This window comes from Eupeodes corollae, chromosome 3 (assembly GCF_945859685.1).
Source record: "Eupeodes corollae chromosome 3, idEupCoro1.1, whole genome shotgun sequence".
NCBI lineage: Eukaryota > Metazoa > Arthropoda > Insecta > Diptera > Syrphidae > Eupeodes > Eupeodes corollae.
The window spans coordinates 54,027,221-54,051,163 of record NC_079149.1 but is presented as its reverse complement, the minus strand read 5'-3'; the positions used below and the strand labels follow the sequence as shown (position 1 = coordinate 54,051,163).

Below are 23,943 nucleotides of genomic sequence, written 5' to 3'. Positions count from 1 at the left end.
AAAAATTTATAGCAGAATTTTGTATAAATAGGAATTTTCGCAACGGTACATAGAGCCTACATAAATCCTTATTCACTGTATAACTATTCATCCGTTTAGCGAATTCTATTAAATAAGACTGTTAAGCTTTTACACCATTTATTACGTTATGACAACATTAATGCAGACGAAGATGCTATAATAAAATGTTGATGTTCGGCTTCAATTTATTGTTCTCAAATTCGATATATTGCAGAAATTAATATTTTCTATATTTTGGTCTCTTTCTATATCTCACAAATATTCATTTTATATGTGGCATTCCTGTTTTTGCACAAATCAAATGCAGATACATATACATCACCCATATAAACCATTAAAAACTGTACGCTAAGGAAACGTTGTCTAGTGATTAGGGAACCTTAAGTATTGAATTCAAATTTGTTGCGCCATCTATACTCTCATTAGCGTACATATTATATTTTTGACAGCATCTGCAGCAGCTGGTGCTACTGTCACAACTTTAGCCTTTCTATTTCTTTCTATCATCCAGCCATAGTACCATTTGCAAGAAAGAGAGCATCCATAACCGAATACCATCCACAAATACAATCCATTGCAGAAAAGAACAAAAATAATTCAATTTTTCGAATCGAAAAATAGAAATCATTTGTCGAGTTCCAATTAATATGGCCGCATGTTAAAATTTGTAATTTAAGGATATTTTCCTTGTTTATCAATTAAATTTAAGTAAATAAATATAATAATTAAATATTAATTTAGATCGTAGTGTTTTGTTAATTAAGTGTTTATTTGTAAATGAATATAAATTCAGTGAAATTCAATTGGGACGTCTCCGCCCCGTTCCCATAATCGCGTTGTTAATTGTAAAATTGTAAAAAGAAAATTCTCAGTGAACACTCGAAGAAAATTTAATAAAAAGTGGAAAAAGTGGTGAATTATGCTTTAAATCATTTTAATCTCAGACGTACTATGCAATAACTTGCACACTTTTTCCACAACACGCGAAATAAGAAGTTTTTTCTACCAAAGTTTACGAAGAAAAGTTTTGGATTGCAGGAGAAAATTTTGATACATATTTTGTCGGTTTGGTCAGTGAGTGTTTTCTCTCTGTTTATTACGACGTCAACGACAAATAAAGTAAGTTAATTTATTTATTTATTTATTTAATAAAATTGCTTGTTTCGGCTTTATTTTTGTCCTTGTTTCGCTTTTGAAAAAAATGTCGCAATACAAATTTCTCACAATGCGTCAATGATGCGTGTTGGAATGACAACAGGAAAAATCACCCAAATACCAACCTTCGAATACCAGCATTCTGGGTAGAGGTACATAGGTACAAACATTGCAATTTTATTGCCTCCTTTAATCATCCCTCCCGTGAATGATGTTTTATTATAAACATACCTACAAAAAAATGAATGAAAATTAATCCCTGCAGCTGCGATTTCGTTCGGGGTGTTCTATTATTTTGAAGATACAAAAAATGAGAATTGGAAATAGCCCTACTCTTGTTTCCTTTGTGTTTGATGCGCATTATATTGTCCATAGACGGGAAATGCAACGCAGCAGCAACTGCATTGCACCTAATTTGCATATTCTGAGGTGTTGCATTTCTCAGAATGATCAGAATTGAAAGATGCAGATTTTATGTAACTAGGTAATAAAATGACGAAGGAAGTTCAAAAAAGGGTTAAAATGGGCAAGCGAGATGCAGGACTCTCTGTATGCATTTATTTACCTTCGTTTGTAGGTATTTGTTTGAGAATTGAGTTACAAACTATGAACTGTCTTTTTTTAAGTTTTAACATGATTTTTTGTTCTCAAACTGAAATGCAAGTAGAATGCAACTTGCACATATCTTAAAGATATAGTTGTAGGTACGCATCCTTCTCATGGGAAAAAATATGTTTTTATGAAACTTAGGTCAGCCAGTTTATTTTGTTGAGATTTCAGATATTTTGTTCTGTTAGTTTGATTGAGCTGGACACTGCATTTTGAAGTGATTGACAAATTTTTGAAGTTGTTTATATCGCGAATATGTTTAATATTTTATACCTGACTTAATCTTCCGTAAGTTTTTAGTTTACTTGACAAAAACTGTGCTATCTGTGTCCAAAATAGAGTCATGATAACTATTCAAATTAAAAAACGTTCCGTCAATTTTTACGGGCGACGAGAGTATCAGGAATAAATGCAAACCCACATAGTTTTTAAAAAAATACAAAAGGTGTAAATATTTTTAGTAATAAAATAAAAATATGAGAACAATTATAAGATATGTAGACCGGGGATGGAATAAGTACCAGCATAAATCAAAGGCATGCAGGTGAGTTTATGATTATTTGTTGTAGTTTTGTATGCACTTCAACCTTTCCATTTACAAAGAAAAATAATTGAATGGTATCGGAGATGGTAGGGGCAACTGCTTAGTTTTCTGCTAATTTTCATACCGCTGTAGAATACAAATAAAAAAAAAACAATTATTATTTATTTCAATTCGTTAAATGATAACGTAAACAATACAATGGTTAAAAACTACTTTACAACTAATTCGATTTTAAACTGTTATAAAACATTGTTTTGAATTTCAAATTCTTAAAATTGTCGTATTGAATCGTAGTTCGATGTGCTAAAAATTGTATAAGTTTCTAAGTTCTACTAAAGGAAAAAGAATCAAACATGAATTCAAAACAATTGCAATTTTTTGCGTGTAAAACTTATGGTTTTACATTTGGCAACATTTGAAACAAAACCATTTTTATTAGAGCATTCCCTAAATAATATAAGCCATTTTTAGACACAAATATAATTTTATTATTATAATTTCAATTATCTGCAAAAAATTGTGAATGAAGGGTAATATATGTAGGTATATTATAAAAAAGATAGATTTTGTATTTCCGTAGTTGTTTAAAGATGACTTAGAAGTCCTTTTAAATTCAATTAAATTAATTGTCCATCCTATGTTTTAATCTACGGAAAGAATTTTTCCGCTTAGGTAGTTTCAAGTTTGGTTTTGTAGACGAACTAAGAATTATATTTTTTATATTTTGATAACAATATACATATTGCAACTTGACGAATTAAATCATGATTTTTGCTAATTCAGAATATTGTTCTAAAATGTTGGTGCTTGGATATGTTGAGGCCACAGCATTCTTCTAGAAGTCTATCATGATGAATTTTCTGATAGTTCAGTGTCAACAAAATATTTTTTAAATCATATAACATTGTCCTCAATTGTTTCTTAGAGTTTTTGAGCTCAAGTATAAATTTATGGAGTTTACTTCTTTTTTTTAGAAAATCCAGTCGTTGGTTTTCTGATTCACTATAAATAAACATAATAGATTAGTAAGTAAGCATTCTATACTATTGTTTATTTTTTCACTACCTTTTGGCTTTGTGCAACACCGTCAAATTTATTATCCAACCCATCTACAGTTTATGGGTTCCTAACCGACTCTTTTAATAAACAAAAACGTTAAAATATAGGGTCCGCCAAAAAACTTTCTTTTGTTTTGAAACAGGGCGCAAAACATCGAGTGTTTCTTCGGCTGTGTATAAAGTAGCGCCATCCTATTGAAACCAAATATTGCCAATATCCTCCTCTTCAATTTTTGTGAACAAAAATTAGTTCAACTTGGCCCGATAACGATCGACATTGACTGTAACGGCCACTCCTTGCTCATTTTCGAAGAAAAATGGCCTAATTATGCCCTGGATCCGCACCAAAAAGTGGGTGCATCGGCTTTTCAATGTATGCGTGCGGGTTTTCTGTGCCCCAAATGCGACAATTTTGCTTTTTTACATTACCGCCATGATCTAAATGAGCTTCATCTGAAAAAAATGATTTGTTTGACTAAATCGGCATCTTTTCTAAGCCTATCGCAGGCAACATTTTCCAGCGTTGTTCAAGCGTAAACACAACCATAATCGTTCAGCAGAAGGATAAAACTAATTATCTGTCAAATCAGACATGAACTAAGAGTTACCATTCACGAAATAAGCACTAGTTGACAAAAAAAACGTTAGATGGCGGACACTTTACTAAACGCATAATAATTTGAAAGTGCAATAGATTGACTTTTGTTAGAATTGAATCAGTACATCAGTATGGACGCAAAGCTTCAAGCCATAGGATTTTAGACAGTACATATATGACATATTAGAGCAAAAACAAATTGCAATAGTATTTCATTGAAATGACAGTATTGGTTACTTGTGATTGACTGAATGTAACTTCTATATCAATAGCAAATAATAGGGAATAACATCATGGTTAGCTAATAATTCGCTAAGCGATATAAAAACTCTATACTTTTTATCTGATTAAGCAAATTAAGTGAAGTTATATAACTGTGCCTCTAATACCTAAAAATGAAATATATGACACACGTTGAAAATTTTTGAGTCAATTTATCGGTACGTGACCACATGTCATACTAATTTTCATAGCTGCATATATATAGTGAGGGAAAAAATGTTAAAAACGATCTTTGCCTGCAAATTTTATTGCAATTTACAGCATATTATACCACATTGAAAAAATTATAAAATTATTTGTCATGGCTTTCCGCTGAACAAAAAATCGAAACGAATTAGGAATGTTATTGTTTTTATTTTTTACAATTAATTATTTAATGGAATTAACTCCTTGTTACATGTCTTTGAAAATGTGGAATATCATCAAATCAATTTCTGTATACTTAACCATAAGATGTTCTTGTTTTTGGCCCTGAAATTTCCTTAAAAAAATCCATTATTTTAAAATTAAATAACTTTGATGGACCGGCCTTTAAGTGTAGTATTATGGAGATAAAATATGTGTTGTACAACTCTTGTGCTTTATTTCATTATCTTGCTTGAATTTCCGTTTAATCGACATGATTTCTTTTGCAAAAGGCATCATTTCAAAGCTTAGGTTTCGGATTTTGTTCAAAATATATATTTTTCATTGAATTCAATAATTTGTCCTAGAGTCAAAATGCTTCTAGCAAAATTGGTTTTCTGCGTGTGTTTGGGATCGAAATGATTTTCTTCCATCAAATCTCACAAATGTATGTCTATTTTCCTAAACATAAGATTTGTATGTAGATTGATTCAATTATCACAGTTAAATGTTTGTTTTCAAGAGGTAACCCTATTTGATCAAAGCGCTTTTCATAATTTAAAACTGTGTGTCCAATTAGTCATTTCACATTTTTAATTAAAAAAACATAATGAAAAACCCAGATAACTCCACTTTTACATGTTTTTTAATGCAAAAATACAACAACAAAAAATCTTGTGTCGTTGAAATCACATAATTCTTCCAAAAAGTTAAGTCTATCGATCGGTTTGTCTTGCTAAAGCCCCAAAAGACGACATTCAAAAATGAAAGTCACAGCATAAATATAAGTTTTGATAAGCATTGTTTTTACTTTGAAAATCAAACTCAACGTTTTGTTTTGCGAATATCAGCTTTTCCTTTTACTATTTTGTATTTATATTAACAACAGTCATAATAGTCTATTCCGAAGACTATTAAGAAAATATATTAATCTAAAATCACAGTCGAATCATATTTTATATTAAAAAAGGTAAACAAATTTAATTCAATTTATTTTGATACGTAATTTTACGCGTATGATGATCAGATCTTAGATCTTCAATGTTTAGGTCACTATAGAAGCATGATTCCCAAGATGCTTCAATCGTGAACTTTATGTAATCTACCTAGAAGCAGTAGACTCCGGCGGGCTGGAGACGTTGCTCGCAACAGCAAAGAAAAACTAGCCCGGAAAGTCTTTTGTAGTACATTTTATGGTAGGCAACAGCAGCGTAAACTATTGGACTATATTAAGTGTTATTTGTAGCTGTCAAGCTATGGCAGGTACTAGGCATGATAAGTAGTCCTAGCAATAAAACTGGGATAGAATCGGCTTAGGTGATTGTTGATAAATGACGATTAAAATACATATGTAATCGAATTTGATCTATGTAAGGTGATAGTCAAATTAATAACTAAAAAGCTGTCACAACAAAAATGTGACAGTCATTTTAAAACAAAATATATTTATTCCGAATGGAGCTACTAGACGCTTACACAAACTAAGTTAGATTTTTTCATTAAAAAACACATTCTTACTACATTAAAAAAAAAATGAAAAATAAGAATGTCATTTAAAGTAAGCCAATTTGATATTTTTATTCAAATATTTTAAAGGAACCAATTAAAAATTTCACCATGGCAACAATGAATTTTGACAATTCTAATCTAAAATTGTTCAATCAAATTGAATTGAGTTGAATCATCTTACACAGACGTAATGAAAATGATAGTGAATTTTGACTATCAGAAATATGATAGTCAATTATAATCTTAACTTCGAAAAAAGCTTTAAAAAAGCCATTGTGATGGCATATGGCTTGAACGGCGAACGATAGCGCCTTCTTCTACAATCTTTAAACAAAAAGAACTAAATCGATATTGCAAACATAAATGGGTTGAAGGAAACACCGAATTACAAATAAAAAAACTGAAAATACACAGCGGTCCGAAAATTCATAATTTGAAATAACTTTATTGCTTTGTTTCCAGTTTTACGAGTAATTGTCCAGCCTATCGATTTTAAGTTTGTACTAGAAAATAGCCAGTTCTAACTAATACTTGGCACCAACTTGATAGAACTATAGCTTAGTACTTCTATAATGAAATCAATTGGTACGGATTCGAGTACTAACAACTGGTATAATAACCAGGTTCTAGCTCGTTGCTTAGGAACGAGTCTTAACAAATACTCAGTCCCAAATTGATAGTAGTAGGTCCTTGTACTTGTGTGAAGAAATGAGTTGATCTTGATACCGATTTGAGTACATATTAGTACTGGACTTTGTGAAGAATTGGGTGTAAATAATGCAAAATCAGTAAATCTCTTTAAGCTTTTTTTTATTCTAAAAGTACTTATTTCATTTGTTTGTAGTACCCGTGGTATGATGGTTAGTGCGTTGGTCTGTCATCCGACTTGGGTTCGATCCCTGCCTGTGCCACCTAAAGTTTTATTAATGGGTATTGCCTCAAGAGTAATTCTTGTCATGAAAAAGTGCTTTCTCAAATTAGCCATTCGGATTCGGCATTTGAACTGTAGGTCCCCTCCATTCCTCCAATTACACGCACACGGGAATGATTCAGTATCAAGTATCCAAAAGTTTTTTTTCGTAATGCTTCCTTTTAACTTTCCATAAGATGCTTTGTAATCGGTCCTATTTTATGGAATTGAATGTTTTTATAATTATCGACGCTTCGAAGGCCCTAAAATATAAATCTAAGTTTTTTGGAGAGTTGCCTGTGTGCGTAGGAGAAATCAACTTGAAATAATCACCAAAAGATGTAGAAAGCAAAACAATGCGTCAGATTTTTTTTACTAAGCATTGAAAGTGAACATTTTCGTAAATACTTTATTCATCCAAGAGTTTTCTTTTAATAGAAACATACGAAAATTATTGCTAAAAACAGATTTTCAAATCAACTATCTTGATAACAATTAATGATAGTGGCTTGATTGTTACTCACAGCGAATAAAATTAATCTTTGACATTATCTGAAGTAAATACGATTATTGGCAGCAAAGCATCTGCTAGATTCTAAAATTTCTTATCTATAAAATTGTTTTACATTTGACCTCACCTCCAGCTTTCTATAGTAATTTTATGCAATAAAATTAAAACATTAAAAGCAGTATATGATTGATAAGCTCATAATGATTATTTCAATAGCTAAGTTCAGAAGTAAACATAAGCTACACATAATTTGCTACTCCAAAAATATACAGTTGTTTCCCCGTCGCTTAATCGTAAAACACATACTCTAACACACAATGTCGTATTTTGTAGAAAAATCACATATTCGACAAAGCCAAAAACACTATCAATCGTTTAGGTTTTCTCTGACGATTTACGACCTTTGTCTTACCTTTTGAGATTAAACTTTTGAATAGATTTTATACACAGATGATTTTGTAAACCCTTTGAATATTTCATGCAGAATTATAACTGTTTGTTTAGTTAGCATTTAAAATCTCTAATATTTTTCAAATATACAATTCTCTTAACTGATCTCTAAAACAACAAAGTTTAAAAAAATAAAAATCAATTTCAGATCAACCAAAAAAACTTTGCCATATAATACCATGCAGCACCATTCTATGCCTCCGCGCCCGCAACACATGCGACACCCTCCAATGCATCAAGGCCCAATGCACTCTGGACATCCACCACCGCCTCCTCACATGGGAATGAATATGGGCATTCCACCACAACAACAGCCACTTCACATGCCAAATGCTGCAGCCAGACGCGGGCCACCTCCTCAACCCTATGGCATGTCACACATGAGGGATCAAAATAGGTAAGATAAGAAAATCTTAATTAGATATAAAAATAATGCAATACAAGTTAAATTGTCATTTCATATTTGCCATCACCACCATCGTCCGCATCCAAATATGCTACATACGTGCGAGTTGTTCTTTGTCGCTCATCTTCTTCAACATTTCTATGTTCCTTTTGTGATTGTCGCTAATTTTATTGTAAATAATTTCAACACATATCATTCGAAGAATATAACCATTAAATCTGCATTTTCAAACAATAGGAATAGCGTGCATTCGATGCACATCTTCAATGCGTTCTCACCCCGAAATGACAGCCGTAAGGACTTGGAGTTAAGTTCGTGACCTCTTGCCAATCATATTAATGCAATATATTTCCACATTCAACGAGATTATCATATATTGTCCTTGTTTCTAGTCATTCAAGAAAATTGTAAACGAGTCTACATCCTTTGTATATATACCCGTACGTCGTACCATTCCATGCTATAGATAGAAACCCTTTGAATCCAATAGAAAAAAAGAGCACATAAAGCATTGATCGAAGTGAAGTTGGAACTTGGAAGATTCCTTGCTTCTGTCTCTCTTCATCGCATCGTTTTGTTTATTTATTCAAATAATTCAGTCTCAGCGGGTTTTTACGAATCAATGTAATAGTAATTTTTCCCCTTAACTCCCCTTATAAGCACCTTTTATTGAGTTTTCAAGAACATATGATTTTAGTTATAGAGAGAGATATCAAGCGGTGCGGTTTTATATCTCATCATCGCGGCGGATAGAATTTGGATACGAAAGTCGAAAATTAAAAATCATATTGGAATTTGTCCGAGAGAAAAGTTTAGCCGGATGTGTTATTAAATATGGTTAGTTCATAGATATTACTTTAATAGTTTGTGAACTTAAATGGCAAAAGCAAAAAATAACCCGGCATAGATGGGATCTTAATACGTGTGATCGCGCGAAACGCAATTGTCAGTTGTTGATTTTGTTTATCATTACCGATAATCGATGCTTGGGCTTACTACGCAAGTGATTTTTGAACTGAACTTTTATAATTGTCCAATTATGATGAAATCTGCTGTGATATGTGAGCATATATTAGTCTATCTCACGATTTAGACATGCAATCTACATGGCAATTAATCGATAAGAGCATAAAACGTTAGTTGAATTATTTTTTCAAAGAGCCGGTATTTACAGCCGCTGTTTGGCTTGTGGCACAACATAATATCATTGATCAATAAAACTTGACGATCAAGAAAAAAAGAAACGCCCAATGATGCAATGACTGCGTTCAATCTTAGACAGATATGATATTCGGGCACCTTTATCTTCAAGTCTTAGGTGTAAAAGAACAGCTGGTCCAAACTAGGTGGGATGTCAAAAAGGGAATCCAAAGGCTTCTAAGAATTTCTTGTATGTGTGGGTATCTAACAGAACACCTGATTTAACATATGGTTGAATTTGAAGGAACCCGAAAATTAATTTAAAATTTCTATGTTTTTTGGTTAAAATCGGGCGAATTATCTATACAAATTTTAGATTACAACAATTCATACCGTGATATCCAAATGTTTGTCTCCTTTTTGGGAACAGCTGAATTTATTTATTTTCAGCTATCCCAAGTTTGGTATCCAAATCATCCAATAAGGTACCTTAAAATCAACATATCCAACAGGAGATTGAATGCATCAAATTATGCTACTTTTTTAATAATTGTTAAGATGTTTTTTGAAGCACGTGAAGATTTTAACATGAACAAAAATGTGTATATTTTAGTTTCTGTTTGATTTGAGAACAATTAAGTGGTGATTCTCATCGGCTTTGTTGATCTTTTTGATGATTAAATGAAAACAATTTTCATCTGATTTTTCCCAACGTTTCGACGGTGATTGCCGTCTTCTTCAGGGGATGTCTTTATTCACATAAATGATAAGAGTGTTTATTAAATACATACGAATATTATGTAAAGCTTTCAAGTATGACTTACATTGATTTAAATATTACAAAAACATTAAAACAAAAAACAATTTAAACAATTAAAACAATTGAAATTTAAAGCGCTTCCGACTTTGAAGACTTGTCACTGTTAAATGTAAACTGTTGAATTGTTTGTGTCTGAAACTAAGGAACAGTAAACGGCGGATATGTTTTGAGTGTCTTGTTTGCGGTTCATATTATTTTTCTTATTTATTATGTGAAGTGTTTTCTTTATTTTAGTTTCTTACAAAGTTCAAAGTTCCTCTTAAAGTTGCCATCATTTACTTGAGAATTTGGTAATGCATTCAAATTACATATTTGTAATCGTGAAATTCCCCATGATACAAATGTTGTGTTTCGAGCGTAAGTAATATGCAGAACTTAGATGGTATTGCAATGTTTATCTATCTGACTGGAGGCATTCACTAAGCTAATGATTACGTAGTCAAGTCATTCGTCAAGTCACTCGCTCAAATAAATCGGCTTTTAATTGATGTAAGAAAATGTCGCACAAATTTAATGGTGCTGGCTTAAAATCCGTGTACAATATCTTTACAGTTTTGCATGTTTTAAATATCTTTCACTCGGAGTATTTAATCTCTTTCGAAAAGTACTAGAAACTTGAAATATTTGTATTGATAAAAGTGAAGAAAACATTATTCTTTGACGTTAGGTAAAAAGGTCTTAAATCAAATAATTGTGTTTTAGGTTTTTGACAGCCTTTTTTATTATATTTTAAATATTAACAACTTGAGTATAGAACAACAGCAATTAGATACTAAATTGAATGTTTTTTATCATAGTTTTCCTTCAAATGTAGTTTTTCTCAATTTAAATGTATTTATTAACTTTCATAACATTTTTCAGTTGTAAGATATATTTCAAGATAAATATCAAATCTCTGTGCAAGCTGCGTACTACGCAAATTTTTGTAAAGCCTTAATCTATGAAAAAATAAAGTATCTATCTATCTATCAATTAGATAATAAGTCAGAAAAATTCCTATTTGTATTTGGAAGAAAGGTATTAAGTGCATTGAGTCTGTGTGACTAGTTTCTGACTTAAGTCCCTTTTAGAATATTACTTTCTATTTAACCTTTTCCTGTGTTCGTACACGACTTAAATACATTTCAAAAGCACGGCTGATTCAAAAACAATAATCAAATCAAATGGTGTATTTTTTTAATAAAAAGCTTAAAGAGTCTGTTCTTTAAATTGCAAAATCAGCAAGCAACCAGGACTTTCATCACTAGAATAGAGGAAGACTTTAATTTCATGCTGATTCTGAAAAACTTCTATGAAAAAAATGTTCATAAATTGTTTTCATTCATTGTTAAATACTTTTATAGACTTATGCCAAGGTCTAAAAACTCTAAAGAAAGTCATATTTTTAAAACTGGATAGACATCCAAAAATCAATACCACTTTAAGGATTTAAGGACACATCGATATTTGTGGGCTGCCCAGACCCAGACCCAGAACCAAAACTCATTGTCGCTCATAATAATTTAAAAGTGTTGCTTAACCTTGCAAAAATAAAATTATAACACAAAAAAAACCTAAACAACTCAACCCCACCTCAATAACCTACCCAGAATTAGAATACCCTTCATTCTACAAAAACTTACAAAGCAATCCAGTTCAAAAAATAAATCCCCATCTAAGTGTATACTCTTGAGAAAAGAGTCAAACTTTGCCAATAAAGTGTCAATTGTTTAAGAAGATTCCCCCACAAAAACATACACCCAATAACGTAGCCACCAAGATTAAACTTTCATGTCCTTTCTTGTGTGTATTTTCCTTTTATTTTCTAAAAAAATCCAATGGAAACAAGAAATTATCCTTCTAAATGAAACCTTTATAATACGGTAAAGTGGTGCCGTCAACGAATCCTTTCATAGTCATCGGTTTTGCTCACAATACTAAGGGTGTCAGAATGGAAACCAGTTAGATTTCTTTCCGCCCCAGTGCTCTTAACCAAATATCGCGCAAGCAAACTTATGATTACCACTGACCCTTGTTGCACTTTGTAAGAAAATTTTATTTTATTATACTTTCCATTCCGCCGGGCTAGAATTTCGCAATTGTTTGTCATTCGACAGTACAAGTGACAAAGAAGCAGCACAACTCATGCTGTTTGTCCACAAAACGCGCTACCGAGCTCAATTCTTTCTTCTCTTCCATTGTGCTCTGAACTTTTCAAAGAAGAAGTGCTGATTTATATTTGTGTTTCTTCTTCTTCATTTTGCTACTCTCTGACTATTGAGGCATCTATAAGAGGACCTTTATTTTTTTTGTTGTCTGCACACGTTTATATTTACTCCTTGCATTAAGGAAACGTTTCAATAGCAAATCCCATAACAAAGCATTGTTAAAGTATTTATTATCTTCCTTCTTTTTGTCCAATGACATTTCATCTTGTGTGTGCTGGCAATGGAAGTAGTTTATCAGACATCATCAGCATTTCGAGAAAAATATACGAAACCACAAGCCGGTGTAATGTCGTAGATTTTTTCATTTTCGTTGATGGTAATTTTGTTCGTCGTTGTTCGAACTCTCCAGTCGAACGAACGAACTGCCTTTTCAAAACAACAACAAAAAAGCAAAAATCCTTTCAATTTCATTGCTTTGTGTGCAGAGCATTGCTGTCATCTTTCATTTGGATTTGAATAATTGAAACTTAAAATTAAAATTTATGGAATGTAATAAAATTATATTTCTTTGGACTTGTTTTACTGGAATCATTGTACAACTGGCTTTATAAATCCCCTAATCGGTGTGATTCATAGTCATAATAATTATGAGAATTTCACCATGATTTTAAGGATATTGGTTTCTAGGATTCAAATAACGAGCATATGAGAACTTAAAAATTGAAAAATAAAAGTATTAAGCTTTAACACCAGGGTTATTTTTGAGCCACTAAGAATCATATAATTTTCATTAAAAGATCTTTGCATATTTTGTTTTCTTTATAGATTGGGCCACCACCAACATTCACAACAACATCAACTTCCAAGATTAAACAACCAGATGCCGCAAAATCAAATGCAACACCACAAAGGAAGACCACCCCCTCATGTTGGCGGTGGCGGAGTTGGACCTGTAGGTCCATTAAAATACCAAAACACACAAAACAGCGGTCCTCCATCGTTGATAAGAAATAATTCTCTTCAAACTCAACCAACACCACAAGCAAGACTTCCATCACAACAACCACCCATTCCTATTGTCGGAAACCAGGTTCAGATAATGAAAGCTCCACCACCGCCACAATTAGAGCAACAACAACAACAGCAGCAGCAGCAAAATCCAATGCAGCATGTGCAACACCAAAAACTAAATTCTTGTCCACCACCATCACACTTAAACAACAATCAACAAATTGCCCATTTATCCCGACCTCCACCAGTTCCTCATGCTCAACAATTCCGACAACAACAACATGTACAAAAAACTATTCCAGTTGTAAATCATGGCCTCCCAGATCCACAACTGCAGACACAACAGCGGCAACCCCAGAAGTTTTCACACCCAAGAGCGATTCTACAGAATCCAAACAGAAGCAATCATCATCACAAAAATCATGTTCCCCTTAAAACTCCGCTCCCTACAGTCTCTGAAGTGGAAATCCCTCCGGTGGGTACAACACAACAACCAGCCTTGACAAAATCAGAGAAACTATCTGCTGCAGCTGAAGATTGTAAACTACATACACACAAAAACAAGCAACACAAACTTAAATTGATAAAATCTTCATTTTCAGTTACTCCCCAAAATCTTGACAAAAAATCAACCGAAGAGGACAAGGATGTCGAAAATAATGCCCTAATGTGTGATTTTATGTCAGTGGTCATGAAAGGCGATGGTTGTTTTTCAACTTCTAAAGAGAAGACTCCTATGTGTTTAGTGAATGAATTGGCCCGATTCAACAAAGTATGTTAATGTTGCCATTTGCATACATAGAAAGATATACCAGTTAAGCAATATTATTGATTTTTAAATAAAATTTGTTTCAGATTCAACATCAATACCGCCTTACAAGTGAGAATGGACCTGCACACTGTAAACGGTTCACAGTCACGCTAAAACTAGGCGACGAAGAGTACTCAGCCGAAGGATATAAAATAAAGAAAGCCCAACACACAGCTGCTGCAGAGGCAATAAAAAAGACTAAATACAAACATCCACTTCCAAAAGCGATACGACGTCCCGAAGAAGGAAGTCTTCGAACTACAATCACACCAACTGTAGAGCTTAACGCGCTTGCAATGAAACTCGGTCAACAGACGTACTATGTCTTTGACCCGCGCACACAGTCAGATCTTCCAAATCCAAACCCAAATCGGAATAATTCCAATAGTCCATATGGTCAACCGGCAACTGGACCACCGCACAACAATCAGCGATTATCAAGAAAAATTGACTTTGTGCCAGGAGTACCTCAGCAACAACAACATCCGATGCAACGTTTCCCGGGTGGAAAACCAAAATATCCTATGCCTGTAAGATTTACACATTCAAATTATTATTCAGTGTGTAAAAAAACATTTATATAAAATTTTAGGTCCAAATTCCCTCAGTTAATGGAGTTGCCTCAATTCCACCACACTTCGCAATCACTCCACCTCCAGAACTCTGTAAGATCACCCTTATAGTAGGAAAACAGAAGTTTGTTGGAAGTGGCAGGACACTGCAATCGGCCAAACATGATGCAGCATCAAGAGCATTGCAAGTGCTAAGGACACAGGCGGCAAACAAATTCAAAGAAATCCTCACTCGAACTGCAAAGGAAGGCGAATGGAAGTCGCCGATATCTCTAGTCCACGAGATTGCCATCAAACACAATCTCACAGTATCATTTAAGGTCCTTCGCGAGGAGGGACCAGCACACATGAAGAGTTTCATCACAACCTGTGAAGTTGGAGACATAGTTGTACGATACAAATTCTGCTTTGTACTTTTCAGGTCTTTGTAATTTGTCAACATTTTGTTTTGTTTGATTTTTACAGACGGAAGGTGATGGCAATGGGAAAAAAATCTCTAAGAAACGAGCTGCCGAAAAAATGTTGGAGGAATTGAAAAAACTTCCACCACCCTCGCCATCTAATTCACCGCCGGTGAAACGGATTAAAGTAAAGAATTTCAAGAGAAAAACATCACCAACCCCGAAGAAGAAGAACTCGATTAGAGAAAAGACCGAAAGCGAATGTGCCGAGGACACTAATCCGATATCCCGGTTAATTCACATACAACAGAGTCGAAATGAAAAGGAACCCACTTACGAGTTGATCTCGCGAAGTGGGGAATCTAAGAAGCGAGAATTTGTAATGGAAGTTAACGTCCCGGGGAAGGTTGCACGTGGAACAGGTGCAACTAAGAAATTGGCTAAACGAAATGCTGCACAAAGTAATTATTTTTCTTTCAAGTACTCCCATAAAAAGAAACGTTTTTTTTAATTGATTTCAATTTTAGACATCCTGATTGCGATGGGAGTTGAAGTTGCTGTAGAAAATGAAAATGAAGAAAACAACAGTCAAGTTGCCAATCAGAATCAAGACACCAAAGCTTCTCGAAAAGTTAAATTCAATGAAAACAATAATTCGAACGAAACCTTGAATGCAAACGGTGCTGCTTCGAACGGAAATGGTGGACCGTCGGGAAGACAAATTGTACCTGGAGTAATTTTGTTACGGCAACACAGTAAAGGTTAGTACATATTTATACACAAAATATTTTTTTTGTTTTTTTTTTTTAAATAGCTTAAAACATCAGTAACTGAAAAAAAAAAATATTTTTTATTTTTAGATTCTGAAGAAGTGGAAAGTACTGCAGAAGCCGAATCTACACCAACACCAAACGCACCAAAAGCGTCTACACCGCCTGTGCAGAAGAAATGTTCGTTACCTTCTAGTGGAACTTCTGTACGGCCCAAAGGCCAACTTTTATATCTAGCTCAAATTCTTGGTTTTCAGGTTAGTGGAGTTGAAAAATAATTTAAATATTACAAAATACAGCTTGAAAAATGATTAGATTTCTGTGTCAACGTAAACTAGATATTCAGAGTTCTACGAATACGGGGTTATTCATTTTTCGATTTCAAAAGTAAAGCTAAATAAAACGTTCTCTTACCGAGAACCTGCGTAAAGTTTTATGCCTATTGTTGTTGCATTCTTCCTTTCACACAATTCAATCGTAATACTTCTGGGAATGTTCATCAGTTTCCCTTGAGACCAATTTTGGACGTACTGTTAAATACTTCCTTGCTCAAGTCACAAAAAACATCTGGCCAGCACTGGATTAAAAACGTTCAAGGTGCTTGCTCTCTCTAAGCAGATCGCATATAAGCTCGATAATAGGTGTCCTAACCGGACACTGTCTAATAGGAAAGCACGCCGCGAGACTAGGCGTATTCTCAAATGACTTTTGCAGAAGCTGTATGGACGAGGAAGAGGATGAAACGGTTCTTCATCTTCTCTGCACATGCCCTGCTCTAGCTCGAAAACGCAGGAATTACCTAGGAGAATTCTTCTTTAACGATCTAAATCATATCGGTATAATCAGCCTCTCAAGCTGGTTCCATTGAGCCAATGGGCCATTAAACTGGCCTAAGTGTGTCCGTTTCCATCTTGGACAGCCACTATAACCTAACCTAACCTAAATACAGGCATTATTTCTTTAGTCGCACTTCACGAATGTGGAATGCTTAATTTTATTTTCCACTCATAACAATGTGCAGACATTCAAAACGGATGTGCATCGGTGCATCTTCCTTTCCTAATTGCTCGCACTTATCATCTCAAGGGATTCAACTTCTTTTAAGTGAGTGCGCGCACATAATAAACAAAATATACACAAATATATCACGGCCAATTTTGAGTAATGTTGTTTTTAAATGCACGGTCTTTTGCATAACCTCACAATAATCGTTGTCAAATCACAAGCATTAAAGCCTTTCTGTGTTTTGTTGTTGGAATTACATACCGTCCAAGTCATGATCTTCAACGCTTTCGCTTCGAATGGATTGTAACGAGCATCTCCAAAGAAATACAGATAAATGAAATTTTTTGCCCATGAGCACACAAAATAGTCTCTTTGTTTGAATGCAATTGCACGTCTTAAATCACTTATGTTTTTTTTAAGCCCCTTCTATTGAGAAAAGTGTCTTATCGCTAAAGAAAAATCATTCATATTCATATCATATTGTCTGTTGTTCTGACACTCAAGAAGCGTTGCTACGTTGCCTGGATATTGTTAAATTTGGATCATCAGCAAGTTCCAATTTGTGAAACTAGAAATAAAGTGACTTATGAGCATTTGGCAAGTTCGAAAATAATTGTATGTCACCTTCAATACTCCCCATTTTCTTAAAGTTTAAAATATTTGGTATAAAATTAAATTTTTTTCTAAATTCTTAAACTATTAAGCATTAAAAACACTTATATGTATTCTTCTCACAGGCGAATTTCTCAGACTACCCCAAAGGCAATCACAATGAGTTTCTTACCATTGTCACATTATCGACAGCACCACCACAAATCTGCCATGGTGTCGGCTTGAATATTGAAGAATCTCAAGATCAAGCTGCTTCGGCTGCACTACAAATTCTAAGCAAACTAGGATTGGATAACATCAAACCAACTCCAGCAGATGATTAAATTGGAGTAAGAATCCTTGTGAAATTGTCCTCAATCTTCGTTAATTAAAATCCCTTTGGTTTATAAGTCCCCCGAAAAAAACATTTTGTCCTCTCCGTACTTTACAATATTTTACTACATTTATTCTTATTTCTAGTTATATTATTTATTAATTATTATTTATTATTTTGTTTAGAAAAAAAAGAAAAGAGAAGCCAAGTTATTTTTTGTTTTGTTTTCAATATTTTGTCCCGTCCAATTTATTAAAAAAAGAGAAAGAAATGAAACCAAAAACAAACTAAAATGTACATTGAGAATCCAAATACATTGTAAGAATATTGCTGATTGGGCGACAATTTCCATCAAAGTGAAATTATAACTATCTCACATCATGTAAAAACACGAAATTAATTATTCTTCCTATCATCAAACAAAACTGCAATACTTACACCATTTTTGTTGTAAATTTAATTATTTAAAAAAAAGAGAAAAAAACTTTATGCGAACAAAAACTAAAAGAAAACAATTTTATTATTTATTTAAAAAAAAAAGATAAAACTTACTTAATTACAATATTAAAAAAACAACATATGCTAGTGAAAACAAATAAATAAAATAAGCAAATAGATTCACTAAAACAAATTATATTTATTATTATTAAAATATTTATTTTTGTTATTATATAAATTCAATTGAAATAAATAAACATCAAGTTTTAGGCTAAGGTTATATTTTTTTTTAAAAATAGTCTTTTCAATGTGAGCAACTTGTGTGCTATTCTAAATCTTTTATGATTTTCTTAACTTTATTAAAAATATATATTTGTTAATAAAAAATCTTAGATTATAGAATTATTCAAATCACATTATGTTATTATTTTATATAAATTGAGAAAGTAAGAAAAACAAAAACCTTACAAATATAGATGAACACTTTAAAATCAATGATAAAATAGTTAATTACAAAATCTATTTATTCTATAGGTTCCTCATTTAATGTTGCATGCACGTTAAATTATTTTAAATTATAGCAAGTGAAAGTCATTTCCTTTCAACAGTATAAAATTAAATTATTTCTTAATTTAATTGATGAACTACAAAAAAAGTATTTAAATTAACTTGCTGATCAATTTTAAGTCATGTTGTTTATTTGTTAAACAAAAAAAATATGATTTAATGGATATCAGTACTCTTTAAAAATTATTAACAAACATAAAACTTTAGATTTCAAGATCATACACTTTGGTATTTTTGTTTCTTAGTGTTGGTGTTGTTGTCCAACTTAACGTACGCAATTTTTAGGCTCGGTTTATGCACATTTCATTTATTATGGTTTTTTCAACTGGTTACTATTAAAGGTGTTTGTTCAATTAATTATTACCCATTAGTAAGTTCTATAATATATTTGCTTGTCAACCATTTTTTAGATACACTTTCTACAAATTTATTTAAAAGTCATTAATTTGCTAATTGTCCAATTGGATAGTGCGTAGAACTGTCATGAGAGAGGTGCCATTTACTACCACTCGAGAGGAATTGATTAGTCCTGCAAGAGTAATTCTTTTCACGAAAATACTTTCTCAAATTAGCCGTTTGGATTCAGCTTAAAACCGTAGGTACCCTCTATTCCCCACAACAGGAATGGTTGTGCCCTAGGCCCTAGTTCTCAACGGACTTATAATTTTAACTGTCCTAAAAGATTGATGTAATTATTATTAAAAGAAGGCCCGTGTCGTGTAAAACTTAAATGATCATTTACTAAGCTAAAGTCGTTTTGACGATTACTCTCAATACTATTTTTTATAGACGACAGGAATAAACTTTAGCCGATTCCACACCAGTAGTCTATTTATTGTTTAGATGATTTTTTGGCAACCATTTCGTCTTGCGTATTTTGAAATATTCTGTTCACATAAAGAAGTGAGAAATGAATATTCCAAATTTTAGTGCTCATTTGTCGCTGGTTGATTGCCTCGATATTTTCAAATAAAAATGTGGCGTAATGGTGCGTAGGGCGGTCAACCAAGGTGATACTTAAGCTTCTTCTTCATAGACACTGCCTATTACGAAAAATAAACAAATTTTCTAAAATTAATTGAGTGGGATAAACAAGGTCAACATATAAAGATCTGTCAACACTCAGCTTCCGTTTTTTATGTTATCAAGTCTTCGCTATTAATATGATTGTAATGTTTAGGAGCACTTAGACAAAAACAAACATAAAACATGCAATGTTGAGCAAATCCTAAAACTATTTCTTCTTTCTGAAGAGCTGAGCATTTACATTTTGAGTTGAATTGCTTTATTTATTTCAAATTAAATTTATTATCAGGTTACAAGATTTAAAGCTACTTGTTAATCAAAATTTGTACCTTCACTAATGTACAAGTACAGTACATATCTCAAAATCCTAAGAGTTCTGAAAAACATTAAATCAAATAGTCAAATAAATACTTGATTTTTATGAAAACACAAGTTTGAAAATGTCTTAAAAATAACTTTTTCAATACAAATTAATGAATTTGTTCTTTATGAAATAAATGCATAATTAAAACAACATGAGGTCATATTGATGAACAAATAAATAAAAATAATAATAATTATAAAGTAATATTAAAGAAAACATATATCTATAAATAAGCACACAAAAATCCAATATAAATCTTGAAATTAAATATTGTAATTTAATTAATTTAAAAAATGTATTTTATTTTTTTTAATTTATTCAATTAAGTGGAACTCGTCTAAATATCAACGATTATTAACTATTTTCATATAGTTATTAAACAAAAAATATCTGGACAATATGTACAATAGAAATTTTTTATTTATTGTCCATTTAAAGATTTAAATATTATTTAATTACCATCTACCTAATATAAGTCATGAAATTTACTTTATTGTTTGGTTTCTATAAATTATTTAATTTTTATTTTTTTGTTCGTTTGTTAATTTGATTGCCAGTGTATTGTTAAGAATAAATTAAACGTAGAACTTTTATAAATTTGTCTCTCACATAAATTTGTATTAATTAAAAAACAAAACAAAAAAGCATTGTACTTAAAATTTGTATTTTCGTGTGAATTCAAATTAGGCAAATGGTAATTATTTATAAAAAAGAAAATTATATCTAAATACAATTTACATAAACTTCATTAAGAAATAAATGTATTTGTTTATGGTTGGTTCTTATGTACGGTGACAAAACTTTAAGCATTTTTATTGAGCAAGAATTAAATCGAGCAGGCGATCGAGTAAACGTAAGAACTGACCATCAATTGTGTATTTTAAAACAAAATTAAAAACCAACAACAAAATATATTTGCAACAATGTCATGTAAAATGTATTTAAATAAAAAACAAACATAAGACAAAAAATCCTTAATGTATATAAAAAAAATATTGCTATGAAGTTTGTGAAAACTATCGATGGAAAATATTTTTATTTTAAAGAAAACAATTATTTTGTTAAAATTTTCTTCTTTCGGAGAGTGGGAACCTGGAAACAATTTCTATGTATTTTTTGAACTTTTTCGTCAAAACTAGGAACTTATTTTTTATTAAGAAAAATAATTGTTGCTTTTTCGCAGAAAATTGATTATGAGTATGCTACACTTTTGCGTAAAACAGTAATAGTAACAGTAACTAAATATAGAACTCTCCAAAGAATTTTCATATAATCTGTTAAAGAATTTGCGATAATGAAAAACAAATGTTCAGAGAACGCCTTATGAAGCTACTTTTTTGTTATATTATGCATTTAACGTGCCATAAACTATATTATGTGAAATGTTTGTATTTACTGTATTTACTTTATCACATTTATTAAAAAAAATACAAAAGCAGGTTCAAATCTCTGTGTCCGGTAGTTGTATAACAATACAAAAAATATATAAACAGTGATTAAATTTTTGAATACAATTATTTTCCATCGATGTTTTAAATAACTCATTTTATATATGTTAACAAAAAAAAAATAAAAAAAACGTATTTAATTGGTTGATGTATGTATGTTGTAAGAAAAAACAAAATTGCAAAACAAAAAACAAACTACTTCCATTTTTGAACATGAACTGATAAAAAGAAATATTTAAAACAAAACTTTTAACATACATAAATATCTTAAGTGGGAAGTAACTCTTCTTCATGAACTTTTCTTTAATATGTACCATATTTTCGTACAAAACAAAAGGTCAGAAACTGTGATTGGTATATAAAAAATGTATTTGTTATATTCAGTGAGTTACTTTTGTTAAGCATACATACATGAATACACGCAAGTCACACATCCTTTTGTTTAGATAAAATATATTTCAAATTTACTTTTGTTTCAATTTAAAAAAAAAAAATACCAAAATTAAAATATTATGTAACCGTATCAAGACACAAAAAAAAAGACTTAAGTTTTTACTTAATAAAATATTCTATCTTTTCAATTTAAATGGAAATAAAGATGAAACACGTTTTGAAATGCTCTTACAAAAGGCAAAAATATATATTTGTGTATATTTATTTTTGATATGTCTTTTATTACAAGGAGCTTACAAATATCAATCCATTGAGATGGCTACAAAGACGAGGACATATAATTACTTTTCTTCAAGATAAAGGGAAATCCTATTTTAATCCTTTGGAAATCGGTATAGGTAAAATTACTTGGAAAAAGATTCATAATATCCGAGAAAAAGTTATTTCTACTATAGTGAAACAATAAGTTAAGCGTCACAATTCGTAATAAGTAATAACTAAAGATCAATGTGTTTTTTTTTTAATAAATACAATTTGAAAACAATTTATTTCGTTAGTTAAACATTCAATTACTTTCCTGAACATAATAGTTAATTAACTTAATTATTCATTGCCTAAAATATTTATAGTTGGAAATTTTAAAAGATGCATTTTAAGATGTTTGTTATATAAAAATACACTGCCAACCACTAGGATGAGGCCACACATTTTAGAACCGATTTTCGCTTTTTATAGCTGATATAGGAATAGGTACGCATTTCACCATTACAAATTTATAAAATTAAAGGGTAAATTGGAAACGAGCGTTGGAATTCCCCAAGCTCAAAAAATAAGCTACTTGGAAAGGGTGTAACAAAAGTGTGTCACTGGGATGGTACCACATGCAATATGTCAGAAAAAAAAACAATTAATTTAATATCAACATTTTGAAAGATTGTTTTTTTTTGGGATTAATTCGTACAATTTTTGTAAAAAGAACGTCATTTAGCTCATTTTTAACCAAATATATTCTGAAAAAGATGAGAGCGTCTTAGGATGCTTCGAGAGAAAAATTCTTCGGGCGATTTTTGGTCCCGTACTCATAGATGGAGAATGGAGGAGAAGATATAACGACGAGCTGTACGGGCTGTACAGCGACACTGACCTAGTTAGCAGAATCAAAGTCCAACGGCTTAGATGGATGTAGAGCGGATGGACATCAACGCTCCAGCCCGGAAGGTCTTCGAATCCAATCCCGAGGGACGGGGCAGTAGAGGAAGACCGCGACTCAGGTGGCGCACACAGGTGGGAGAGGACCTCAACCAACTTGGCGTACGAAACTGGAGACAGCTAGCTAGGGACCGAGCTGGCTGGAGACGCTTGTTGGTTGAGGCCCAGGTCCACCCCGGACTGTAGCGCCACCTTAAGTAAGTAAGTAAGTATATTCTGAAAACCATTACGTCTAGAGTCACAACTCCTTTACTAGGTTTTTTGAAATGTAAATAATGATTAAAAAACGTTATCATAAATGCGGTCTAGAGTAAATTTTATTCGAATCTGAATTTCACTTTTAGCAAATAGAAATATAATTAAACAAATTATTTCGAATACAATTGTTACAGACCCATTTTATTAAGTAACAAATAAAACATCTCGGGACTTTATATCCAAGCAGAATTTCATATGGCATATGAACATAAGAACATTTTCGCTGCGTTTTTAACATAA

At 31.9% G+C, this 23,943-nt stretch overlaps 1 protein-coding gene across 1 annotated transcript; it reads left to right on the top strand.

Annotated features, from left to right (window-relative positions):
• Positions 1 to 654: 654 nt before the first annotated feature.
• LOC129949078 (maternal effect protein staufen) lies at positions 655 to 19,278 on the top strand. Its single transcript, XM_056060306.1, has 10 exons — positions 655 to 1,140; positions 8,141 to 8,389; positions 13,331 to 14,055; positions 14,119 to 14,288; positions 14,372 to 14,857; positions 14,920 to 15,288; positions 15,365 to 15,761; positions 15,828 to 16,061; positions 16,161 to 16,327; positions 17,813 to 19,278. Exons 2-10 carry the CDS (start codon positions 8,172 to 8,174, stop codon positions 18,008 to 18,010), a joined length of 2,964 nt encoding a protein of 987 aa, XP_055916281.1. The 5' UTR covers positions 655 to 1,140; positions 8,141 to 8,171; the 3' UTR covers positions 18,011 to 19,278.
• The last annotated feature ends 4,665 nt before the right edge of the window (positions 19,279 to 23,943 follow it).